This window comes from Electrophorus electricus, chromosome 22 (assembly GCF_041902795.1).
Source record: "Electrophorus electricus isolate QZ-2024a chromosome 22, ASM4190279v1, whole genome shotgun sequence".
NCBI lineage: Eukaryota > Metazoa > Chordata > Actinopteri > Gymnotiformes > Gymnotidae > Electrophorus > Electrophorus electricus.
Window position 1 is genome coordinate 7839417 of NC_137518.1, and position 25905 is coordinate 7865321.

The 25905-nt window shown below is 39.0% G+C and overlaps 1 protein-coding gene across 1 annotated transcript in view; it reads left to right on the top strand.

The window, feature by feature from the left end:
- The first annotated feature begins 1240 nt into the window (after positions 1–1240).
- The window catches only part of avil (advillin), a 30132-nt gene continuing 5467 nt past the window's right edge, over positions 1241–25905 (top strand). Inside the window, exons 1-15 of the mRNA XM_027002015.3 lie at positions 1241–1357; positions 1572–1657; positions 1742–1816; positions 2306–2502; positions 6277–6385; positions 6667–6777; positions 7304–7509; positions 7982–8060; positions 8909–9007; positions 11605–11758; positions 11966–12066; positions 12216–12353; positions 12534–12692; positions 19561–19740; positions 24952–25100. Coding sequence (XP_026857816.2) covers positions 1598–1657; positions 1742–1816; positions 2306–2502; positions 6277–6385; positions 6667–6777; positions 7304–7509; positions 7982–8060; positions 8909–9007; positions 11605–11758; positions 11966–12066; positions 12216–12353; positions 12534–12692; positions 19561–19740; positions 24952–25100 — 1817 coding nt within the window. The 5' untranslated portion in view covers positions 1241–1357; positions 1572–1597. The remainder of the gene's footprint in view (positions 1358–1571; positions 1658–1741; positions 1817–2305; positions 2503–6276; positions 6386–6666; positions 6778–7303; positions 7510–7981; positions 8061–8908; positions 9008–11604; positions 11759–11965; positions 12067–12215; positions 12354–12533; positions 12693–19560; positions 19741–24951; positions 25101–25905) is intronic.

Here is a 25905-nt window from a genome sequence, read left to right on the forward strand (position 1 = left end):
TTTTTTCCCCCACCAATATTTAAATGTCTGTTTGACATTTATGAAACCTATTACTAGGTGAAGTTATAAGACAACAGTGAAGAAGCAATGTATGTAAATAAATGGGTTGTGCACAATGCATTTGAAAGTCAAAGTGCTAGTTAAACCTTATACAAAATGAGTATATTCTAGAGTAATGTCATAGATTTAGACGCATGAAGAGGTAATGTATGCTATTTAATTATTTAGCATTACCTAAGAGTTTATGATGAAAGATGTATAAAGATATATATATAAATCTGTCATGTGGCCATTGGTTCAGTGATTGACCTATGCCAACAATTAAAGGTTATAATTGGATAAGGGCTAGGATTAGGTTTAGCAGTCTTCATATTAATATTCAACAAAATGATGTATTCTGCGATGATATAAACATTGTTCTCTCATGTAGGTTCTATATTTGAAAATAATATTGCATAAACAAATACTGTTAAACAAATTCAAGTGGTAGATTGAATTCAAATACCTTCCATGGACTCACTGATCAGCAGCTGATCAAATATTTTAATCTTCTGGAAAATTCTTGAATTCAGAATGTCAAGTCTTTGTCACATTGTTTATTCTGCAAAGAGCTGGATAAAGGGGGATTATTCTTTGTGAATAGCCTGTTATGTTACTACACTTCAGAAGCTATGTGACACCATTCCAAGAAGGACCTGGGCTGATAAGTCCTATTCCTTATTTAGGATTTTGTTAGGTGTTACTGTTTTTGTTTTGTTTTGTCTACTTCCTGTACGTGGTCATACTGAAAGGCTGAGATAAGGCTACAAAATGGAAATGCAAGCAAAAATAACGGGTAAATATTGATTCAAAATTATGAACACTTCAAAAGGAATGTTTATGATCTAGTGACACTGACTTTAACAACGTGTGCCATGCCTAGTGCTAACTCATTTTTCTCAAACAGCAAGATCAATATATATTTACTAGGAAGCCCTCCTTAGTATAAGAGATGCTTTTATAATCCTCTTTCTCCTATCTACTGCTGCTAATGGACTCTAATCCCAACAGTCTTTTGAATATGCCTCTATGATGACATTTTGCTTATTTGCCTGCCTGACTCAGGATCTTTCCTTCTATCTTCCCAATGATTGGATGAAGAGATAGATGAGAACTGGTGTGTGCAAATACAGTCAAATTGACTTTGTATGAGACCTCTGTTAAAGAAAAGGAAGTGATATTGTATCTCTTGAATATTGAGGCAAGATACACACTGCCTGACCATTTCTACGCAGTAAACACATCGTTGTGTGTCAGATTCATCTGAAGTTGCATATAGGCCCAAGACCTGAAATCAAAATTTGGAACTGCATTCAAGGTAACAAACATTTGCTTTGCCATTTTTAAGATGCAGTTTAGCATGATTTGGTATTTTAAAACTACTTAGCTGAACATAATGTTTAAGATAGTAACCGAGATTATCAGAGAAAAACGTATTTTCTGTCAAGAACATAGACCCTGAAAGAAGAAGTAAAAGGTGTATTAACTTCAGCAATGATGCTTGGCACACAGTTCTTGGTTTTTGTTTCCAGACTAGGACCTAATATTCTGATACACCATGGAATCCACATTCAGAGCTGTCACACGTAATCCAGGCATTATTATTTGGAGAATTGAGGTAACCTGACCTTTTTTCTTTATTGTGTTCCATTCTTTTTTTGTAACTTAAAGCACATTACTAATTCTGTATTTTGGTTTACAGAAAATGGAATTGATTCTGGTCCCAGACAAATCTTATGGAAATTTTTATGAGGGTGACTGCTACGTTCTGCTCTCGGTATGTTTTTCTCATGAATTTCCTGACGATGCTTTGTTTCTCTTGGGAGTAGGGGATACGGAACCATTTCAACAATCAGATAGCCATATACCTGCAGTGTTAAAATTGTCATATTATTGCATACATTGTACCTTTGTGTGTCTGTTTTGCATGGTCAAATATAATACAAACAAAATAATAAGGCTGATGAGATTTGACTCATCTTTCCATTGCTTTTGCCTTTCCTTCCACACACTGTCTTTATCTCCCTTTTTGTATGCATCTCTTCCTTTTTTCTATTGTTCTCTCTTCATTTTTTTCTCTCTTATCCAATGTGGTTGTAATCCTAATTACTTTTTTGTTAGATTTTTTTTTTTTGTATTCTATAACTCTTTTTTTTCCCTCAGTATACCTCTCTTCACATGCTATTGACAATACCATTCACCAACTCTCATACCACTTTTTCTCCTTCATGTCCCTGTCTCCTCTTCTCTCTCCTCATTTCCATAGACCAGAAAAGTGGGTGGATCCCTGTCCTATGATATTCACTACTGGATAGGATCTGAGTCTACACAGGATGAACAGGGAGCTGCTGCTGTCTACACTATTCAGCTGGATGACTTCCTGGGATCCTCACCTGTCCAGCATCGTGAGGTCCAGCACTATGAGTCAAGCATGTTCTGTGGATACTTCAAACAGGGCATTATGTAAGCTGCTTTAGTATTTATCTGTTTACAGGACATGTTTCGCAACCTATCTCAATATCATTCCCCTAATAAATACTTTTGCATAAGGTAAATACTTACTAAAACAAAATTTGTATAAGATTTAATTGCCTAAGATATTATGAGGTATCATTAAGCTCCATTGGCAATAGCTACTACTGTTTTGATATGCCACATAGTGCCAGTTTAGATTGGCATTGTTCTTATTTTAATTAATAGGGTATTTAGACCCCTTCGCCATCTCCCCTTATCTTTACAGTTCTGCATTATGGAGTGCAATTCTAGGCTATACCTAAATAAAGAAGCTGTTGGTTGTTTTGACTATATAACCAGCTGGCTTTGGACAATTAATCTGTCTTAACACATAGATAATTAACAAGCAAAAAATGAAATAAAATTAGTTTATTAATGAAAATATGAAAGAAAAATTGAGAGGACAGAAAATACAAATACAGGGGAAATTCAAGGGCCAAGACTAGTAAACACTCACATGTTAGAACAGTAAAAGCTATTATACTGACCTGTTAGAACAATAAAATATATTTTATAAGAATCATTTGTGAAATAAAACCATCAAAAGACTGTCCACACTAGAAATGAGACAATTACAATCATATAAAGAAACAACACTTGAGTACAGCACAAATGAAACCCGCTAGAAAATCTCAAGAACAAAAAGGCCTGATAACAGTTTTCAAGAAGCAAAACAAAAAAAGAAGCATCTAAAGGAACTTGTTCATCCAGACTGTTATAAATGGTGCTTCTGGACAAGTAAGTGAGGAAGTCTCATCTAGTCAAGACAAATACTCAGTCCAGTGGTACATGCATGTCATAAGTAGAATATAATAGTAAATACTAAATATAGTAAGAGACACTGAAGATGGCTGCAGGTTTGAATAGACAGACCATCACCAGGGAAGATATCTTAACATCTGAACAGACTTCAACATATATAATTGAATGAAAAATATTTGCAAGTATTTATTATGACTACTTTGTTATACCCTTACTTTTATCACCTCGTGGTCTGAAAGAAATAGAAACCAAACAAGAAGAACATTAAGGAATAACAATACTCTAACAGTCTAATGCACTAGGAAAAAACTGATACACAGCATACATAGTGCCAAACACCGACAAAAACTAAAGACTAAACATGGTACAATGCAGCAGCAAAGACAAAGACATACATACACAGGAACATAGGGAGGAGTCTAGGAGGTCGTGCTGTGAAAAAACATGGAAACAAACAAACAAAACAAAAAAAACAACAGTAAGTTTTAACCATTTTATTGTCACAAACCATCCCAAAAAGTCACATCCCCAAAATAAAAATCAAACAAGCAGTGTAATGTCAGGATGGATTTAGGCCAAGACAACAAACAAAACTTTCTATAAACCCTCTGAATGCTTACATTCCCAAAAAAGAAAATTAATAAAAAAGTTATATCACTTCTTCCCTAACTCCCTAACAAAATAGAAACAGCTAAAAAGGGTAAAAGAAAATGGTTTCCATCTCTACAATTCCCCTACCAAGAAATAATTCACTTAAGGAAAATAATATATACTTTCAAATCACATTAAACACAAATAATTAATTTAAGTAGTCTATATTTTATTGAAGTATTTCCATTTTGGGTGACATTTTACTTAAACTCCTCTACATTTCAAAGTCAAATATCTTACTTTTTACTCCAATACATTATACGAAATCTACCATTCCTTTTGGCTTATATATGCTTAAAAAAACATGTCAAAACAAAAGAAGCACGAAGCAAGCACATTAATCAGGGTACAGCGCCCACTTTGTTTTGAATTAGTTTTGTTCTGTGTGCTACTATGTGGAGGTTGTTTGGTTTGCTAACCACCCCCCACCGGCTTCTGATAATGCATATTGTTCCTGACTTTGTAGATAAATACATTACTGCAGTATAGAAATATGTACACATATACAGTTGTGACTGACCAGTATTTTTTTAAACATTTATACAAACACTATTTCCTTTTATAGTAAATTCCTTTTGGCTAGTTTGTTTATGAACAGAGACCTACAAATGCATTATAATAAAGAAAAATCTGTGTTTAAAGCAAATTCTTATTAAACTTATGTAAGTAAGTTGCAAATAAATATCATACCAAAATTTTGCTTATTCACAAAAGGTTATTTCATAGTCACTTGGTTACACCTAATTGAAATTGCTTTTAGTGTTTATTGTTCATGATCACTTTAATAGACATCAGTGACAGTCTAATTAATGTGGTTTACCAAGAGTGACACTAGAGTGTTTTAACCTAAAATGAGTTGATTAAGAAAGAGTCTTCTTACAAAAATCTTAATAGGACATTAGAGCCATAATAAATCATGGTACTTTTACTTTCAACTCTTAAGCATATTTGAAGGCAAACACTTTTGTACTTTTAATAAAGTGAAGTTCTAAAGGGAGGACCTCTACTTCTGGAGTAATATTTTACCTTGGGTATCTCTACTTTAACTCAAGTGCGTGGTTTGTGTACTTCATCCACCACTGTTCATTCTTGACATAACATAAGCAGTATAGCTTGCAGCTCTGAAAAAGAAGCAATAAGTATAGCTCAAGGCCTCATGTAAAAGGACTTAAAAATACGTCTTAAGTGCAAACTTGTGGAGTGATTATGAGGTGGATGCATATGCTGAAAAGAGCTACATTTATTAGGAACAAATCCAGAGTCAGAGTTGTAATCAAAGTCCAGGGTTAGAGAGCCAACATGGAGAGTCCTGGATTACATAGTAACAGAGAACAATATGAAGACAAAAATGGAAATAGGCTACAATAGAACAACACTAACACAAGAGGCGATAAGAACACAAGCAGTGAGAGCAACTAACACAAGTGATAACAAACAAGGCATGGATTAACAAACAGAGGCTTGAAATCACAATGACCAGCAACAAGACTGAACAAACACAAGGATATATACAAGTACAAGTACAAATGAAATATAATATATATACACAAGTACAAATGAAAACTAACTAGAAACAAGTGAGAACAATGAAGCAATGCAATGAGGGGTGTAACTAACAGAATGACAACAAAAGAGCACATAGAAAAGAAACCAGGAAGAAAACAAGGACACAAAAAGGGTAACCATGGAGACAAGACAATAGGAGGGACCAGTCATCACAAAACCCTTAAGACCCCGTCAGAGAATCTGTGAAATTAGAGTTAAGTACAAGCTCATTCTGCCCTATCAAAGAACCTTTGGAAAATAGTGTTAAGTACAAGATCATAAGACCCTATTAAAGAACCTACGAAAAATAGTGTTGAGTACAAGCTCTTAAGGCCCTATTAAAGAACCTACAAAAATAGCATTAAATACAAGCTCATATGTCCCTATCTAAGAACCTGCGAATGTTTGCCTAATGTAACTGTGTGGTGACTACCAGTCAAGGCACCACATGGAGCTGGCATACGTGAATCACAGCAATATAAAGAGGAGCAAAACCTTGCATCGGCCAATCTCATAGTACATGCTGGGGAACAAGCTTGAGAAGGCAAGGAGTAGCAAAGAATAAGTGTCCTAATGCAGAGCTGCCCCTCCTTCAGTGCCCTCGTGTGGATAACTTGTGAAACTAAAGCATCATAGCAGAAACACAGCACAAGTGACAATCTCAACATAACGTCCGGGAACGTAACATCGTTGAGTGTTTTAAAATAATGGTGAAATGACTGTGGAAAATAATATACTTATAATAATGTACTTCTGCTTCCTTAGTTACAAAAAAGGAGGAGTGGCATCAGGAATGAGACATGTGGAAACAAATTCCTATAACATTTGCAGACTGCTACATGTGAAAGGTCAGAAGAGGGTGACGGCAAAAGAGGTGATGAGAATAGACAAGAAATTTATCTCCCTCTCCCAAATATGATAAACAGTAACCCCCTACATAAACAGATAATGCTGCATGAAAAAAAAACATTTTCCACATAATGTGCCATAGCTATCATGCCTGTACTTCATAAAATTACAGTAATAATGCATTTGTATAGCTTATACTACTTAAACTAAGAATTCTTGATGATGTTAACCCCATGCCCAGAAATATACACATTGCATTTTGCTTGTGTCAGTGACAAATTATTAAACAGATTCTCGTTTTTATAGGTGGAGATGAGTTGGAAGAGTTTCAATCTTGGTGATGTATTTCTGTTAGACACTGGAAAGACCATTATCCAGTGGAATGGACCTGACAGTAACAAACAGGAACGACTCAAGGTTAGCTTATCCTGTACAACCTTCTAAATTGGATTTACAAATCATTCTGTAACCATATACACTGTTAGCTGGAAATGTTAAAAACTGCTAGTAAATCTCAGTGTATAGAGAGGATAGTAGTAGCTCAATGGTTAAGGTACTTGACTAGTGATCCAAAGGTTGCCAGTTCAAGTCCCACCACCACCTGAGCCAGACCCTTAACTGCTCAAGTTGTGTCCAGTCATAATTGTAAGTTGCTTTGGATAAACGCGTCAGGTGAATGTGTATTTCATGGCCATGTAAGTGGGGAATTTTAGACTGTTCAAGATCAACTGTTAATCCAGTAGTAAAGGCTATATACAGGAAGAGGAACTGAAGATGGCCTTGTGTACCTTGACCATCTACAAGGAAGATATCTAAATAATATCTACAAATTAACAAAACATTTTTATGACATTTTTATTTTTATAAAGCTGCCCTTTCAGTTCTCCCAGTCTCTTCTTCCTTACTCTTCTAAATCTTAATGATCTGTATTGTTGAACTCAAGGGCATGCTGCTGGCAAAGGACATTCGGGACCGTGAGAGAGGAGGCAGAGCGGAGATTGGTATAATAGAGGGGGATGCAGAGAAGAATGCTCCTCACTTAATGCAGGCCTTGACCAGTATCATTGGTGAGCAGCCTTCTACCCTGCCTCCTGGAACACCTGATGAAACAACTGACCAGGAGCAGCTAGCCCAGATTACTCTCTACCAGTAGGTCTATATTAAATCCATAGTATTTTTCATGACTTCTTCATAGTTTGTTAAACCAGTATTTATTCAGTAAAATGGCCTGAGATTGGATTATTTATGCATCTTATTAATGCATTTTCTGTAAATCTTCCTGATATATCCAAGATCTGTTTGTTGGGATGCTTTATGTATCATTGATGTATGTGTGTTGATTTTTAATTTTTCCTCAAGTGACTTCTGCTTCTTGCCAGGCCACCATTGTAAATAAGAATATGTTCTTATTAACAAGCCTAGTTAAATGATATCTTAAATTAAAAATTGGTCTCTACCAGTGGACAACATTCAATTTGACATGATTAATTTAACCATTTTTTCAAAGGTAAAAAAAAGTGCAGACATCTGCCACCCCCCTTTACAGCCCTCCCTACCACCCCAACTACCACCTCCCTGCTTAGCTTGATGACCACGTGTTGACCATATGTGCACTTTGCAGTGTGTCTGACGCTGATGGAGAAATGAAGATCAAAGAGGTTGCAACCAGACCACTGGTGATGGACATGTTAAATCATGATGTAAGTTCATTACCGATCACCAAATTTCTAATCATCAAATTACTAATCACCAAATTATTCATCACCAAATTACTAATATGGCAATATTCCGTCATATGGAATGAAAATTAAAAATACAAACAGTTGGGTCCTCCAAGCTACACAACACAAAAGCACTTGCCCTGATATTGTGGGTTCGTTGGTTCAAGCAGCAATGATGCCACAGATATCTGTGCCAGGAGTTAATTGGAGCAAAATTGGCACTGAAGCATAGATATTCGTGTGCTTGTGCTTGCTGATGTTCATTCTTTCCTTTGAGTATGTTCTGTGGCATAGCATGGGCAGCAGCTTTGAAAGATGTGCTTGGCTTTACATGTCTTGAAGGAAACAGATGATTACTGCACCCTACATTGTTGGTAGTTGTCATATTATATAGGAGGGCTAGCTAGCTAGTGGGTGGAAATTGGCATGATGACTAACATTGGGAGGAAATCGGATACAATTTTTAAAAATACAAACAGTTTTTCTTTGTACTAGTATTAAAAGATAAATTGAGTATTTAACAATTTTTTAGTTGGCATTTTGCCTTATGGAATTCAAAATAATTGCATGGATGAGTTAATTTATTCTAAATTTATTTTAGATTTTAGAAACACAATGAAGGTAATGTGGGAAATCAGCTGGTGCTTTTTCTTTTTTTAGTTGCTTTGTGCTGTTTGACAATAGTGTGTGCTGAGAGGCTTCTGTAAAACTCATAGAAAGATTTACAACTGGCTATCACTAAATCTGGAAGAAAACAGGCCAAGAGTGAAGAAATATGTAAATAAGCATTACTGATGCAGAATGATTACTTATGTGTTATATTTCAGGATTGCTACATCTTGGACCAGGGAGGAATGAAGGTTTTTGTGTGGAAGGGGAAAAGAGCCAGCAAGGCAGAAAAGCAGGCAGCTATGTCCAGAGCTCTGGTGAACTCCTCTTTTTTCATACTCTCCAATTTACTACCATCAGAGACCAGTTATGAAGGATTTGCTTTCTCCATTAGTTTTGCAGCAATATTTAGGGGAATGCATTGCTTGTGTGACAGAGGAGAACTAACATGAAATATGTGTTGCTGTCAGGTATTATAAATCCTAGCAATACTTTCAAAGTCAGATTCAACCAATCTAACGTTTTTACTTCAGACAACAAAAGGAACCAAATGGCATATAATAGTCTACATCTTTCATGAGATAAAAAAAATATTTTAAAACCTTTTTTTAAATGAATTATGGATAAACTAGATGTGTATAACAAGGAGAGGTTTATACCAGAAATGTTAATTCAAGTTGCGTTTTAGTGGTTCTCGACATGATGAGAACTCACATCAACTCACACAATGTATGACACTTAGATTCATGACTGAGCAAGTACCAACAGTACTATGACCTTTAAAATGTCATTTTTTAAAATTCCAGTTCAGTTCATTGGCGTGATAGAGCAATAATAAAATATATTTGACATATTTGACTCCACTCCGTATTTAATACCACTCGGTCCTATGACCATAGCAGCTATGGTAGTGCTTGTTAACAGTGTTAGAAGTTGTTAAACGTTCATGTCACGGTTTTACCTTCCCTGGTGTTGCGGTTCCCCTAGAGACACCTTGTACTTCTTTGTTTTGGTTTCGTTCTGTTCTGCCCCTTGTTTAGTTTTCTCGTTTAGTGGTCGACCCATATATATCGGCTGGACAATTAATTCGGCCGATATATCGGTCTTTAATTCTTGTATTTCAAAGCTTAATATATTATCTTATCACTCTTATATACAGTGTTTACTGTCTGATTGAATTGATTCCAGTAATTTAGTTAGAAAATGTGAATAATGTTGTTTGGGAACTGTAATGTTAGCAAGCATTTAACCAGCTAAACTAGCTAGCTAGCTTACAGGGCTAAAAAACAAACAAACTATTGTTCTCGTCTCAGCTCAACAACCTGATATCATAAACAATTGATTTGATAGTTATAAGATACCCAATGTTAGTTACAGTAGGTTGCATTTGTTAAAGGGAGATTTAACTTGATGGCTTATGTAAACAGGATTCTGGAAGCTAGCATTAATGTGATCAACTTGCTAAAGGTTTTAGGGAACAAAAGTTATTGGTGTCTAGTGCGTGTGTGTGTCTCTCTCCCCTTTTTTTTTTCTCTCTCTCTCTCTCTCTCTCTCTCTCTCTCTCTCTCTCTCTCTCTCTGTGTGTTCTCTGTGTGTGTGTGTGTGTGTGCTGTATGTGTTCTGTGTGTGTGTGTGTGCATGCATTTCTCTCTGCATGTACACCAGCTTGGAGTAATAAGCTTAACTATACAAGGGACAAAATCTCCACTCTATCATTATTGTCACCACTAGTCACTTGTTAGATGATATGAGCAGCTTGTAATGAGTATGTCAACATACCTAAACAAACACACAAAATATGCGTCGTGAGTTTTAGGAAGGTGGTGAAAAAGTTAATTAGGGCCCTGCACTATTACTCATATACACCCTGTGGTTTTTAATTATCTGTGGACATTAGTTAATATGCTTTTTTATTTAAAATAAGTGCACTGCAGACAGAGTCGACAATAACTAAGCAATAACTATTTATGGTTAAATAAATATTCAAGTCTTATTTATTATTGTTAATTAAATTGTATTTCATCAGTTGTGATATCGGCCATCGGTCACCCTTCTCTCTAAATATCATAATTGGCATCAGCCCTATATCTGTTGAACACTACTCTTGAATACTGTCACTTTTTTCTTCTTTTACTCTGTTGTTAGATAAGCTCTGTGTTTTGTAATCCCTTTGAACATAGGAATGAATGTGTATTACTCTTATGGTTCCCTTCGTGTATAGTTTCTCATATATCTTCTCATTGTCACAGCATGGCCCCCTCCTCCTAGACTCCTTCCCATGTCAGTGTGATGTCCTGTTGGAGTTTTTCATTCTGTGTATGTGTATCTGTGTGCCCACACCTCTCCTTGTTAGCCGATTATGTGTTACACCTGTCTCTTGTCATTAGTGTGTATAATTAAGCGCTTGTATGTAAATCAGTCTTCGTCTGTTTGGTCCCATATGCTCTTAGTAGTGTAAGACTGTGTCTACTGTGGTTTGCCTCATATGATGAGCTGTCTGTGTAGTGTTGATCTTCATGTTTTCCAGTTTGTCATTGTGTCATTAAACATGTGTTGTGAGTATAATGGCTTACCTCTGCATCCTGCCTTGCCTCCCATGTCACACTCATGTACCATGTTTCTCTCTTTCCCAGTTTTTTTGTTGTTCTCTTTTGGTTGTTAGCCTTTCACACTTGTGTCCTCCCTTACCTGGCTACCCGTTACAATGAAACTGAAATTTATATAGTTTATATTCTTAATGACACAGGGTATCAAAAGACATTGAAACATTAAAATACACATATTAGGTATTGTGTGTAACCTAATATAATGGGCTATGTACTTTTCTATTGGTAATTCAAAATCATTGACTTGCATGCACCCTGAATTCTGTCATGTGGATTTACTTTTTTATAAATTTGTATTTATCTTACAGGAGTTCATTAAGCTAAAGGGTTATGCACACACCACTAATGTTCAGGCAATGAATGATGGGGGAGAGTCAGCACTCTTTAAACAACTTTTCCAGAGCTGGACTGTCAAAGATCAGACAGTAGGCCTGGGACGCACACACACTGTGGGGAAAGTGGGTATGTAACTTACTGTATGTATTATTTGTATTTATGGTGGAGTTTGAGAAGGAGAATCCTCTGTGAATCCTTGCAAATTCTTCCTCAAGTATGGTGTCTGGGAAACCATCTCTAGTGTTGACATTCATGTGCTTTAAGTTACCTACATAATAGATGCAAATTTGTGGTTTTAATGAATTGACTAATATAATCTTTATTATTAATCAGCTAAAGTTTCACAAGAGAAGTTTGATGCCACTAGGATGCATGTGATGCCTGAAGTTGCAGCTCAGGAGCGTATGGTGGATGATGGATCAGGCCAGGTGCAGGTAGAGAATGCTAGCAAAGGAACAAGAGAAGTGATGAAATCAACCATGTTGGGAAATGAAAAATAGCTATAGGAAGAGAGCTAATAGAATGAAAGAAATATGATAAAGTGAAATTTCATGTGCCAGTGATGATCTGTTCTGATTCTAAGGTTTGGCGGATTGAAAATCTGGAGCTGGCTGAGGTTGATCCAAAAACATATGGTTACTTCTATGGAGGTGACTGCTACCTTGTCCTATATACCTATGAGGTTCATAGGAAGAAGAACTACATCCTTTACATGTGGCAGGTAAAGTAGCATAATCTGGGAGGTAATGATATTGCATTGTGATAGTGAGTGAAAATATCATTATTTGTATTTATAGAACAGTTGAAATAGTTTTGGTTCCTTTTTGGGCATGCTGAGAAATTAAAACTTTTAAATTGTTTCTCAAACCAAACAATGTATTGTAATATATTTTTTCCACAGGGATGTCATGCCTCACAAGATGAGCTGACAGCTTGTGCGTTTCAGGCAGTAAATGTCGACCAGCAGTATGGTGGCCAACCTGTTCAAGTGAGGGTTACAATGGGCAAGGAACCACGCCATTTTATGGCCATATTTAAAGGCAGGATGGTTGTCTTTGAGGTAATTATTGCTATGTAATTTCTGCATTGATCTTTGCCCACTCATTATCACTCATACTTTGCCTTAATATTACATATTGATTTTTGCCGCAGAACACCTCACCTTTTTTGTAAAGACACATGACTGTACTCTATAAAATTCCTGTTTCCAAAAACGAGACTAGAGAGCACCAGTTTTATGAAGACTCTGTAAGGGTTGGCGCCAGGTCGAGGCCCCTCTGGCCACCAAGAGGAGGCCTTGAGTCACTCAGTGCTGGGTCTTTGCTAAAGTGTTGAGCCAAGCTCCTAGCCAATAACTCTGGGTATTGAGGTCTGTGAGCCCTTGTGCTACACCTCTCTTCTGCTCTTCAAGGGTGCCTGTGTTTTTACACTCCCCCTCTCTTCTCCAGTTTTCCCTCTCAAGTCTGTCTCTCTCTTTCTCTCTCTCTCTCTCTCTCTCGCTCTCTCTCTCTGTCTCTCTCTCGGCTCTCGGCTCTCTCTCTCTCTCTCGGCTCTCTCTCTGTTTTCTGGTTTTGTTTGGGAAGTTTTAGAGCTTCGTTTTCCCCAGTACATCAGGGCTGCCATTCTTCCTGTGGCGTCCTTTGTTTTCCCTTTTTTCCATGCTAAACATGGTCTTTATTTTATTCCCACCCGTTTTTCGTCCTCCATTCCTTTGAAGTGCGATATACACACATTCATTTAATGGCTGCCACAGTCTAGCGGGAACTTGTTTGCTTCGCAATAAAGTGGCCAGGATTCGACTCCCCACCTTTGGTTATTTTCTTCTCTTGTTTTGCACCCGGGCCCATCATCATTAAAGCCTGGTGTGGTGTGTCGGTGTAATCACATATCTGACCTGGGTTTGAGCCCCAGCCATGGACCCAGCACTACAAATAGACTTATAACAGGTAAAAGTGGCTCTATCTAATCAGGGGGTGACTATTGGTCAAAATGAGCAGGCCCTGCAACAGATCATTTCTCAGTTACACAGCCTGACCGACCTCCTGACACAGACTAATCCTGCTGCTACACAAACACCAGTGCCTCTGGCTGCCCCTAGTCAAGAGGCAACTGGGACTTCTGCAGCAGCCAAGCCAGGCCAAATCCTGTCTCTCTTGTGTTCAGAGCTGTTGCTCCCTGCCCCAGAGTACTATGCTGGTGAGGCAGGAGGTTGTAGGGGGTTCCTCCTCCAATGCTTACTGGCTTTCAAGCAACAGCCTACTTGGTTCCCCACAGAGCAAGTGAAGGTGGCATATATCACCTTCTGACTGGGCGGTCTCTGGCATGGGTCACCCCAGTCTGGGAGCACCAAACTTATGTATGTTCCACTGTGGCGGAGTTTGCTGCTGCACTCAAGCGGACTTTCGACCGTCCAGTCGCTGGAGCGGAGACAGCCTCCCATCTCCTTAATATACGTCAGGGAACAAGAGCGGTAGCTGATTACACCATTGATTTTTGCACTACGGCTGCCGAGAGTGGATGGCTACTTTCCACCAGGGCCTCAGCGAGGAGCTTAAAGATGAAATGGTCCACCAAGATACTCCTGCCTCTCTCGACGACCTGATCAATCTGGTGTTGTGAATTGACAATTGCGTACGGGAGAGGCGCAGAGCACAGGGACCAGAGGTCCGCGCACCCTTAGCCCTGTTCATGTGCCTGGCAAGCAGGGGGAGTCCGGACCCCAGCCAATGCAGCTCAGACACACCCGCCTTTCTTGTGAGTGTGACGCGCGGATGCAGGAAGGGAGGTGTCTGTACTGCAGAAGCTCAGGTCATCTTCGCCCAGCTTGTCCTGAGCTCGCACAAGAAGTTATGCATGGACCCCGCCAAGGTATAGGCTGTAGAGAACTGGCCTAGCCCCACCTCAGTGCATCTGGTCCAACGCTTCCTGGGCTTCACTATTTTTTTTACCGCAGGTTCGTTAAGAACTTTAGTACAGTTGCAGTCCCACTGACCGCGATGACTAGGAAGGTGTCTGGTTGGTTCTGCTGGTCCACTGAAGCCCAGCAGGCATTCGAAGAACTAAAGTACCGTCTGATCACAGCTCCTATTCTTCAGCTCCCTCATGGAGAGTTTCCATTCATTGTTGAAGTGGAGGCATCCAAGATGGGTGTTGGTGCAATTCTGTCCCAGTGATCAGGAGAAGACAAAAAACTGCATCCCTGTGCCTACTTCTCTCAGCCTAAGAAAGGAATTACGACGTGGTTGGCCATGAATTCCTTGCAGTCAAGCTTGCGCTCGAGGAATGGAGGCACTGGCTGAAAGGAGCAAAACACCCCTTCCTGGTCTGGATGGACCACAAGAACTTGGCTTACATACAACACGCCAAGTGACTTATTCTGTGCCAGGCCAGATGGGGACTGTTCTTTGCCCAGTTTGACTTTACTTTATCATACTGGCCGGACACTAAGAACACTAAGTTAGATGCCCTCTCCCGCCAGTGGGAATCCTCGCCTTCTTCTGCTCTGCCCTTGACCATTATCCTCAGGGCCTGCATCATAGCAGCAATCTAGTGGGTGGTTGAGAAGGTAGTACGTCAGGGACTCCTTGCTGAACCAGACCCAGGTGGAGGCCCTCTGGGGCGGTTTCATGTACTTAAGGTGGTTAGAGCTCAGGTCCTTGAGTGGGGACATGCATCCCCCTTTCTGGCACACCCAGGAGTCACATGGATGCTTGAGTTTCTCCGTTGGCAGTTTTGGTGGCCCCACATGGAACCTGACTTCTGAGCATTTGTGTCGCACCTGTGCTCAGAGCAAGGATCCCTGGACAAGGCCCACTGGTCTGTTGCACCCACTGGCTGTAGCTTCACGCCCTTGGTCTCACCCATCACTCGATTTTATCACTAGGCTGCCCCCATCAAGGGGCAACATGGTAATTTTGGTGGTCGTCGACAGTTTCTCCAAGGCCGACTGCTTCTTTGAACTGCCAAAACTGCCATCTGCGAAGGAGACAGCTAAATTATTGCTTACACAGGTTTTCCATCTTCATGGGCAACCTAGCGACATCGTGTCAGACTGTGGGCCTCAATTCACTAGCCGGGTCTGGGGGGCCTTTTGTCGGTTGTTGGGGGCAGAAGCCAGCTTGTCCTCCAGCTTCTGTCCCCAATCCAACGGCCAGACCGAGAGGGTTAAGCAGGACTTGGAGTGCACCCTCCACTGTCTGGCCTCTTCCTGTCCATCCTTTTGGTCTGAGCACAACACCCTGTTGCACTCCTCCTTAGGCATGTCACCATTTGAATGTCAATTTGGGTATACTCCGCCCATGTTCCCTGACCAAGAGGCCGATGTGGGTGTCTGGTCTGCTGAGCAGACATTCGGGTGCTGCCGCTTAGCCTGGCAAAGGGCACGCAGGGCTCTTTTATCTGCTGCTGCTGCTTAAAAGCATTACGCTGACAAGAGACGGCGACCAGTGCTGACTTACCGGCTAAGAGAGCAGGTTTGGCTATCGGCCAAGGACCTGCCTTTGCATTGATGTCCTCGCAAATTTGCTCCTCGCTACATCAGGCCATTCAAGGTTCTTTGTCGCATAAACCCTGTTTCTTATCGCCTTGCCCTTCCCCTGTCTTTGCGAGTCAACCCCACTTTCCACATGTCTCCTCTTAAGCCCGTACTGTGTTCAGCGGGCTAATCCAGCCCACTGGGTCTTCGCATAGTGGACAGTGCACCGGCATACACAGTCAAGCGTCTCTTAGATGTCCGTTGGGTCTGTGGTGGAGTCTAGTATTTGGTGGACTGGGAGCGTTACGGGGACCAAAGGGGTGGTCTGGCTGCCAGGGGGAGGCCTCGAGTCAGGCACACTACCATTCAGGCTTGATGCCCAACAGCTGTGCTAGGTCTATATAAGCCCAGTGACCCAGTCACTCAGTACTGGGTCTTTGCTAAAGGGTTGAGCCAAGCTCCTAGCTGGTAACTCTGGGTATTGAGGTCTGTGAGCCATTGTGCTACACCTCTCTTCTGCTCTTTGAGGGTGCCTGTGTTTTTACACTCCCCCTCTCTTCAGTTTTCCTTCTCAAGTCTGTCTGTCTCTCGAGGCTTCCCTTAGTCACTAAAGCACCTCCCTGTTTTCTGATTTTGTTTAGGAAGTTTTAGAGTTTCGTTTTCCCCAGTACATCAGGGCTGCCATTCTTCCCATGGTGTCCTTTGTTTTCCCTTTTTTCTATGCTGGGCGTTGTCTTTATTTTTTCCCACCTGTTTTTCGTCCTCCATTCCTTTGAAGTACTATATACACGCAGATTGTTTAATGGCTGCCACAGTCTAGCGGGAGCTGGTTCGACTCCCCACCTTTGGTTTTTTACTTCTCTTGTTTTTCTTGTTCTAAGATCTAACTATTTTGCACACAGGCCCACCATCATTAAAGCATGGTAGCTCACCCAGTGGCATATCAGTGTCATGCGCTATCTGACCTGGGTTTGAGCCTCATTACAAGTTCATAGAGGTTTTTAGTAGACATTGTCACAAAGCTTCACAGAAATCCAGGTCACACTTAATGACCAAACCAAGCATGACAGGGAACATCATCTGGATGGCAGCAGATAGTAAACTTATTGGCAAAAATTAGATTTACATAAATGGGATTATAGAGATGTACTATGATCACAGAGAGGAGAAATTTGTGAGGTGGGATGGTGCAAAAATGTCTGTTTTAAGTCTGTTGTGTCTAGAGGAACAAGCTCAGTGAAACATGGAAGGAAGAAGTTCAATATTTATACAAGGCAGATTTAAACGGTCCAAGAAAGAGGTTTGAAGTTAATGGGACCATGGGGATCAGAAGTTCATAAGGGATGTGACACTGTTTACTAAAAACTCTGGAGTGTCCTAGAGCACAAGTGATTGCAAGATTATGGCCAGAAGGTGATGTGCATATGCAAATGGTTTCAAAATGGTAAAACTGGTCTGGTTTAAAGAACCAAAGAAACTACATGGCAGTGTCTTGTACTGGTGTGATATCAGGCAGCAATGCATCCATGTTGGAACTGGTCAGAGAGTAACATCAGATCACATGTAGCTTAACAAAGCAGATGGTTAAGTATATGTGGAGCACAGAGTACTTAAAATGAGGAGTATATGGTGATCATAGTATAAAGATTCCACAAGGTCCAATTATAACAGTTTAACTAAAAATGAAGCCAGGAGGTATGAGAGCATCTTAAATCATTAGCATCTTGGTTTTTTTTAAAAAGCTGGCATAAATGTATAGGGCACTGTTAAAGCAAACTACTCATGTTGAAACAATATCCACAATTAATTCTGTGGGTTGCTAGACTAACTTTTTATGTACCTATGGATGTTATAAAGGCATATTGTAGTTATTGCATTATGCAATGTCTATTTCTGAAGACTGTTATAGTAATGTTATGTACCTGTGTGTATTGAATAAATCACAAATGAGAATAAGGTTTTCAGTAGGATTCTGTCATCAGTATAGCAATGGATGCTAAATCTTACGAATAAATACACACAGTAGCAAAATAGGAGTGATTCCAGTTAGAGATGCAGTATCCTCATGAAGTCAGAGAAATCAGATTTAGAAACAATAAGCAGTTGGTCAGATAAGATTTAAACCCAAAGACAGCCAGTTCCCTGGCTAAGCAACCTTATCAAGTAGATTGTTGTGGTTTATCAAATAAAGTAGCACCAGTGCAGATTTATAGTTATATTCAGAAGCCAGTTACACATCATTTATTATCTGACCTAGGAACATCTCTATACTGTGAGTGAAGCCTACAATTTATTGCCATTGAATAAAATCCTAAAACATTGTTAACTGGCTAGTTTGATTCCTGTTTAATTGCATTTAAATAATAATCTAGGATTACACTGGTATTTTCTGTCAGAGCACAAAATTATGATGATCAACTTCCTATAGTTGTAACATTGAGCAGTAAGGAGGCGGACGCATGTGCGGAGAGGAGCGAGATTTATTCAGGGAAAATCCAAAATCAGAGTTGTTGTAGTAGTCCAGGGTCATAGAGCTGACACGGAGAGCACGGGAATACATGACTTAACAAAACAAACACACACACGAAGGCAAACGGGGAAGCAGGCTATAACTAAGGCTAGGAAACATGAAGGCTAAGATACACACAAAGAAACAACCATAATGAAACACATTCACTAATTCAAACAATGAACAGCCACGACCAAGGCACACAACAGGTTTTATATACACAAACTAGAAATGAGGGACAGGTGTACGCAATCAAACAATGAGAGTACAAAACGAAACTATGTAACGGAACTAAACACATGACAGGGAAAACATGGAACAGGGAAGGGACCGATCGTGACAATAGTTAATCAGATGTTCTACAGTTTAAGAAAAGTTTTCAGTTTAGACTAATGGCGTTTCTGTTCCAGGTTTGTCAATGTCTGTTTTAGAAAGAGGGATTGATCCAAGTGATGCAATATCATTAAATGCAATACACAAGCAGACACTAAACCTTAGCAGACACCTTAGCAGACACCAAGCAGACACTAAACTAAACTAGATCAAGTTTATAGGATTGTATGGTAAATTTGGCATGCTTGGTGCAGTAGAGGGGTGACCAACAAAATATCTTTACACAGGTGTAACTTGAACATGGCAATGATAGCCAATAATATCAGTGTTAATCTTAGTCTGTGGGAGACAAACTTCTACCTGTAGGGAAAAACTGTAAAGGTTGAAAATAAAGTGAAACACTGCTTGCATTTGTTTTCAGAAATGTGTGGTAGTGAAAAAATAGAAAGAAATAAGAAGAAATAGTCAAATAACTTGAAAAACAGAAATCACATGTTATTTTAAAATACCATTTTAGGAGCCATCAGGGCACTGTAAAGCTCAGAATGTTTTAAAAGGTTTTAACAATATTCAAAATAAATAACCTTTTAATAAACTGACTTTCATTTTCAGGGAGGTACTTCCAGAAAGGGAGGCTCGGATCCAGGAAGTCTTGTCCATCTTTTTCAGATAAGTGGCTCAGACTCATTCAACACTAAAGCTATAGAGGTACCAGCCCAGGCTGCTTCTCTTAATTCCAATGATGTCTTCCTGCTGAAGAGTCCGGGTGGCATCTACCTGTGGTATGGAAAGGTGGGTGGTGAAAAAAACTATACAATAGGACAATATGGTTCTAACTGTGATACAACAAACTCTTGACTTCTGGGCCCCACATCATTTTTGTTGTTTTTAGTTTCTCTGACATTTTGTGTTTCTATAAGCTGGGTGCTCTCACCTGTATGTGTATAGTATAAACAATTTCAAAACAATTGTCCTTTGACTACACAATTGCCAATTGTCCTTTGACTCCCAGTGGTGTAACTACTGGGCAGATGGGGGTGGGGGGAGGCTTGGGGCATAGCTACTGGGCTCGCTGAAATTCCAATCAGGCCACTTCAGTCAGCACTTATGCTACGCATCTGTAACATGAACAGATCCTTTAATGTAACAACACCTTTCAGTAGCCAAACTACTTTTTTTTTAACTCCCATAACAGTTGCCCTTTTATTCATAATGTGTCTCATTCATGGTAGACAAACTGGCAAATGTTTTATAATTGCTCTTGCAAACATGATATACTCATTATTTATAATACTAAAATCCTAAACAGGGAAAGTAATTCCATTAAACTATATCAAAATATGTATTTTATCTAAATATTAACTTCACACAGCAATGATTCTCATACATTCTTATTTGGCAAGTAATGTGTCAGCTAAATATAATATTCATTGCAATCAAAATAGGTAGTCTAACAAAAATCTATGGTTAACATTAGAGAAGGCTTTAACATTTTAGGTATGATGGCGGTAAATTGAAGCACAAAAGCAAAAAATAAAAATAATAAATCTGAGCAGTTAACGGAGTTAAACAGACTTCATAAACTTAGTAAGACTGGTTGGTTTGGCTTCTATTTCCATTGAAAATGCTAGAGCAAGCAAATTGAACATATACATCTATAGTAGAACTTTGCATCAATAGCTGTATTCTGTAAACTTGCATAGCTTGTGAGGGGATGGAGTTGCATAGCTTAAGACCACTGAGTTAAAAATAGTAAGTTTCAGACAGAGGTCCTTCATCAGCTGTACAAGCAAATTGCTTCTGAGGAGGAACCAGTTTGTGTTAGAAAAAAGTAGAAAAAAAAAAGTAGTTTAAATCATAACATTCATTCCATGGGGTTCTAAATGTAGAGTGTAGAGCTTTATCTTTCCAAACTTCTTTACTGCCACAACAACAACTGGCAGTGCAAAGAGATATGTCATTAATGCAATATCCCTTAGTATTAAAATGCCTTGCCACTGGAAATGACAAATCTTTCATTCTGGTGGTTCAAATGTGTTCATAAAAACAATCAGTAAGCCTTCTTTTGTTTTTTTCAATGTAAAGTTGATTACATCTCTTGCAAAACAGTAGACAACTCCCATAGTAATTCATGATGAGGAATGGGTGATAACAAATTATATGATTTCATATTAGTTATTTTCCTGGCAGTGTTAATACATTTACATGTAGCACATCTAGAGCAGTTGCAGGCTACATTGACATGATTATTATCTGAATGGTCATTTAGCTCACTCTTGACGAGCATGTATTTTGATGTTTTGGCTCATCTGTAGGAGACTAGTGGAGGATCCTTAAAAATGGATGTGGTCTCTATCTCATCCTGGATTCTGAAGTGTTTAAGTATAATATTAGCCATAGTTTTATTAGTAGGATGAAAAGTCATACTGATGTGGAAGCTATGGACAAAAAAAACAGCGAATTGGAGCACAACCTTTCCACATGCTCAGATGAGGATGCAATCTACTTGCAATCTACTTTATGCAATCTACTTTATGCAAGCTCTGTCTAGAAGCAGCCTGACTGCAAGAAATTAGTCTTGATATGGAAGGGCGAATGAGGTGATCAAATACTCACATATTAAATGTTGCAGAGAGTCTGGGTTCGAGTTCCTTCTTAATCTGTGTAAAAAGTGGAACAACCTGTAGAACTAGCCCTCCTTAATAAGCACTTTAATGTACAGATATTGCTGTGTAGGGTTCATAGGTCACCTTGTTCTGCCAGGTAAAATTTGTGATCTGGAAAGTAAAATCTTTAAACCATTTAGTAAAATGTAGCAGAGCCAATTGAAATGGCTTGTGATAGGAATTGTCATTCTATAGGAAATGCATCTGAGCACACCTGATCGCTTCAGATTGAGAGCTGGGTGGGTCAGTTATTCCACTCCACTTTTAACTCTAAATCAAGGGGAACAGCAATACTTATTAACAAACTTATTTTGTTCATCATCTTTGGATCGAAGCTAACCCAACCATCTTGCCTCTTCTAAATCAACTAATTCAGTCAGTTTTTTTCTTGACACATATGGCATGACAGGATGGTTATGGCAATTTCTTAACCCTATATCTAGGAGCCATTCTTTTTTCTCACATGTTCATTAAACATACTTTTTTGAATAAAAACTTTCTACCCTTGCTTACTGACTATGAGTATCATGCCAATGTGATATCTGATCATGCCCCATTACAGTGACTTTATGTATACCAACCACACATGGTGATTGCCATCCTTGGCATCTAAACATGATGTTACTGTCTGATTAATATTTTGTCATTTATTTCAAAGGAAATATCCGTGTTTCTGGAATATAATACCACCCTGGCAATATCCCCCTCAACTATTTGGGAATCAGTGAAGGCATATTTATTAGGACAGATAATATCCTACACTTCCTTCCTTAGGAAAAATCAAACAAAATGCCTTGAGAAACTAACAGGTGACATTTTCATGCTGGATAGGGTAATAGCAGAGTCTCCATCTCTAGAATGGTATAAACAGTGACTTCTCATGCAAACAGAATATAATCTCTTATCTATAAAACAGGCTGAAAATGTGATTAATAAAATTCAGTATAAAATGCATGAAGATGATAAAAATACTGGAAGGATTCTGGCACATCAGTTATGCCAGAAAACAGTAAATCAGTCTTTATCAGAAATAATTGATGAATTGGGTATCAAACAGGTGGATCACTCATGGATTAAAAAGTGTTTTTTCAACTTTTAATCACTTAGGGATGAGTCACTGCTGGAATCATTTTTTTGACAAGTTAAACACCCCCTTTGTTGATGCTGAAGCAGCAAAACAACTTGATGGTCCACTTTCTGCTGGAGTAAAGTATTTGCAAAAATGGGAAATGTCCAGGACCTAATGGGCATCCAAGTGAATTCTTTAAATTTGCTAAAAATTTTAATTTGCTAAAGAACTCTTACTTTCGATGTTGGAAGAATTATTTGCTTCTGGCTCACTATCTCCACCCATGCACCAAGCGGTCATATCCCTAATTCTCAAGAAAGACAAAAATCAAGTTGAATGTGGCTTTTATAATCCAATCGTATTGTCATGGTAGCTCAGTGGTTAAGGTACTTGAAGGTTGGTTCAAGCCCCACCACCAAGTTGCCAGGTGCTACAAAAGATGGATGGAGAAAATGAAAGCAAAACAAATACACAATACATGGTAACCATGACAATGTACACTCTGGGAGGGGCCAAGGGTGATACATTACATGCTATGCTCTGTTCAAGTGTTTGTGCCTGTATCTGCATATACATTCAATCCAATTGTGAAACACTCCTGTAAAATTTGGACACAATTTAGATGTGCTTTTTCATACATGCTCCCATAGACAGAAATCCCATATTCACTTCCTCAGTGATTGACAGAGCTTTTAAAGAATATGCAAACAAAGGGTTTTACACAGTAAAGGACTTATTTATGGATAACAATTTTGTTTCATTCATCAAAATTTGTATTATTCCTTGGACATAATTTTTCAGATATTTACTGCTCTGTAGTCTTATTACATCAAATTACTCCCAATTTCCCACCTAACCATCCAAATCTCTTCTGGATGCTATTCTTGAAATCATCCTGAACAAAAATATAATCTGGAGACTCAATGTACTAAAACAAGAATTTGAAGAGGATTTAGATATAATCTGGTGCAGAATACATTCCTCTTCAATCTGCCAAAGACATATTGTGATACAGTTCAAGATTGTCCACTGTTTACACTGGTGTAAAGTAAAGCTAAAATTTTTATTTTTTATTTTTTACCAAAAATTGATCCCATGTGTGACAGGTGCAAAACAGAACTAGCCACCCTCTCACACATGTTCTGGTCATGCCGAAAACTAACTTTCTTTTGGGAATTGATATTCAAAATTACTTTGGCGGGGTTGGGGGTGTTCTGTCATGTTTGTCCCTCCCTGGCATCGCGGTTCCCACGCCAACGCCTCTGTGTAGTTACTTCCTTATGTTTTCTTGTTTTGGTTTCGTCCCCTAGTGAGTTCTATTACTTACGAGTTATTGTAATCACCTGGATCTTGTTTGTCCTTGTTACTCTCTGTATATAAGCACCGTGTGTTCAATTTGTCTTTGCAAAGTCTTGTCAACTCATGTTACGTTTCTGAGCCACTTGTCATTGTATTTGCTGAATCTCTGCCTGTTTTTGGATAACCCTCTTTGCCTGTTCCCTGTCTTTTTTGGTTGCTTCGTTGGCTGATTTCTGGATTTTGACCCTGGCTAGTACTTTGGATTGTGTCTGTGGAATTCCCTTTTCTCTAATAAAGCTGCATTCATGTTTCTGCGAGTGACTCAATCTCTGCACATGCTCAGAGCATTACATCTGGCAAGACAACATGCTACTTAAATGGAAATATACATCCCCGCCTACATTTAATTATGGGGTTAAAGATTTAATCTCCTGTTTGACTTTTGTAAAAATCCACTACACTTTAAGTGGTGAACATACAAGATTTGACTTCTGGCATTGTTATTATTCTTATTGACACTGAGCTCAGCTACTTTTATTTGTCTGCTTGTTGATACATTATGGATATGTAACTATGATGTTGGGGTGCTTGAGCTGTATTTTTTTCCTCTTTCTCCTTTCCTTTTTTGTTTTTCCTGTTCTCTTTTTTTCTATTTTCTATGTATCAGACTGATCAAAACTAATAAAAAGAGCTTTAATCAAAAAAGGAAGAGCAAACAGTTTGGTAGAACTATTGTTTTCATCCATTATCTTAAGTAAAGCCAACTTCTTGTTTTTAATACAACCCATAAGCTATTCAATCAATACATCAGTTTTATATCACAGGATGTTGTTTAAATAAAAATGTAAAACATTGTATTGTATTTCATCAGATCTAATGTGATATGATTCAGTTTATTTGTAGGTACAATAATAGAGCATCTTGGCATGCTTCCACCTCTGGTCACGCTTTGTCTTTGTGATGACACAGGGCTCAAGTGGCGATGAGAGGGCCATGGCTAAGGAGGTGAGTGCTGTTCTTGGCCAAGGCTCATCTGAGGATATAATGGCTGAGGGGCAGGAACCCATTGAATTCTGGAACCTTCTGAGTGGAAAGGCCCCATATGCAAATGACAAAAGGTAAATGTTAAAAGAGGTATGTAAGTTTCTGTCATAATGTTCAATCTCTTCAGTCTACATGTAAATCATGATTATATTAGAGATCAGAGTTCTCTTGGTGCAGAAAAAGGATTTAGAAAAAAATAAAAGCATAGCTTAATAGCTTAAATCCGCAGACCATGACCAGTCCGGGGTCAACCAAATCATGTTTTCAAACTTTCAGAAGTGAATATCACAATGTGGAACTCTAAATTTGTTGTCACAAAGCAGCTATACAAATGTGTAAGGTGGGCTCCAACCCAGGTCAGCTAGGTGATGACAACAGCCTACTGGGTGAGTAACCATGCTCTAGCAATGGTGGGCCCGTGTGCAGAACAGTTAGATCTTGGATCAGGTAAAACAAAAGGGAAAAACTAAACACCACGCCGAGCATGGAAAAAGGGAGAACAAAGGATGCCACGGGAAGAAATGGCAACCCCGATGCACTGGAGAAAACCAAACTAAAACTTCCCAAACAAAACCAAAAAACAGGGAGGAACTTGAATGGCTAAGGGAAGCCTCAGGAGACTTGAGAGGGGAAAACTGGAGAGGGGCAGGAATGTGTAAAAACACAAACACCCTCACAGACAAGAAGTGAGGTGTAGCATGAGGGCTCACAGACCTCAATACCTGAAGTTACCAGCTAGGCGCTTAGCTCAGAACTTTGGCAAAGACCCAGTACTGAATGACTGGGTAATTGGGCTTATATAAGGTCTAGCCCAGTTAGGTGTTATGCCTGGTTAGGGGTGTGCCTGACTCATGGTCTCCCTCTGGTGGCTGGAGGGGT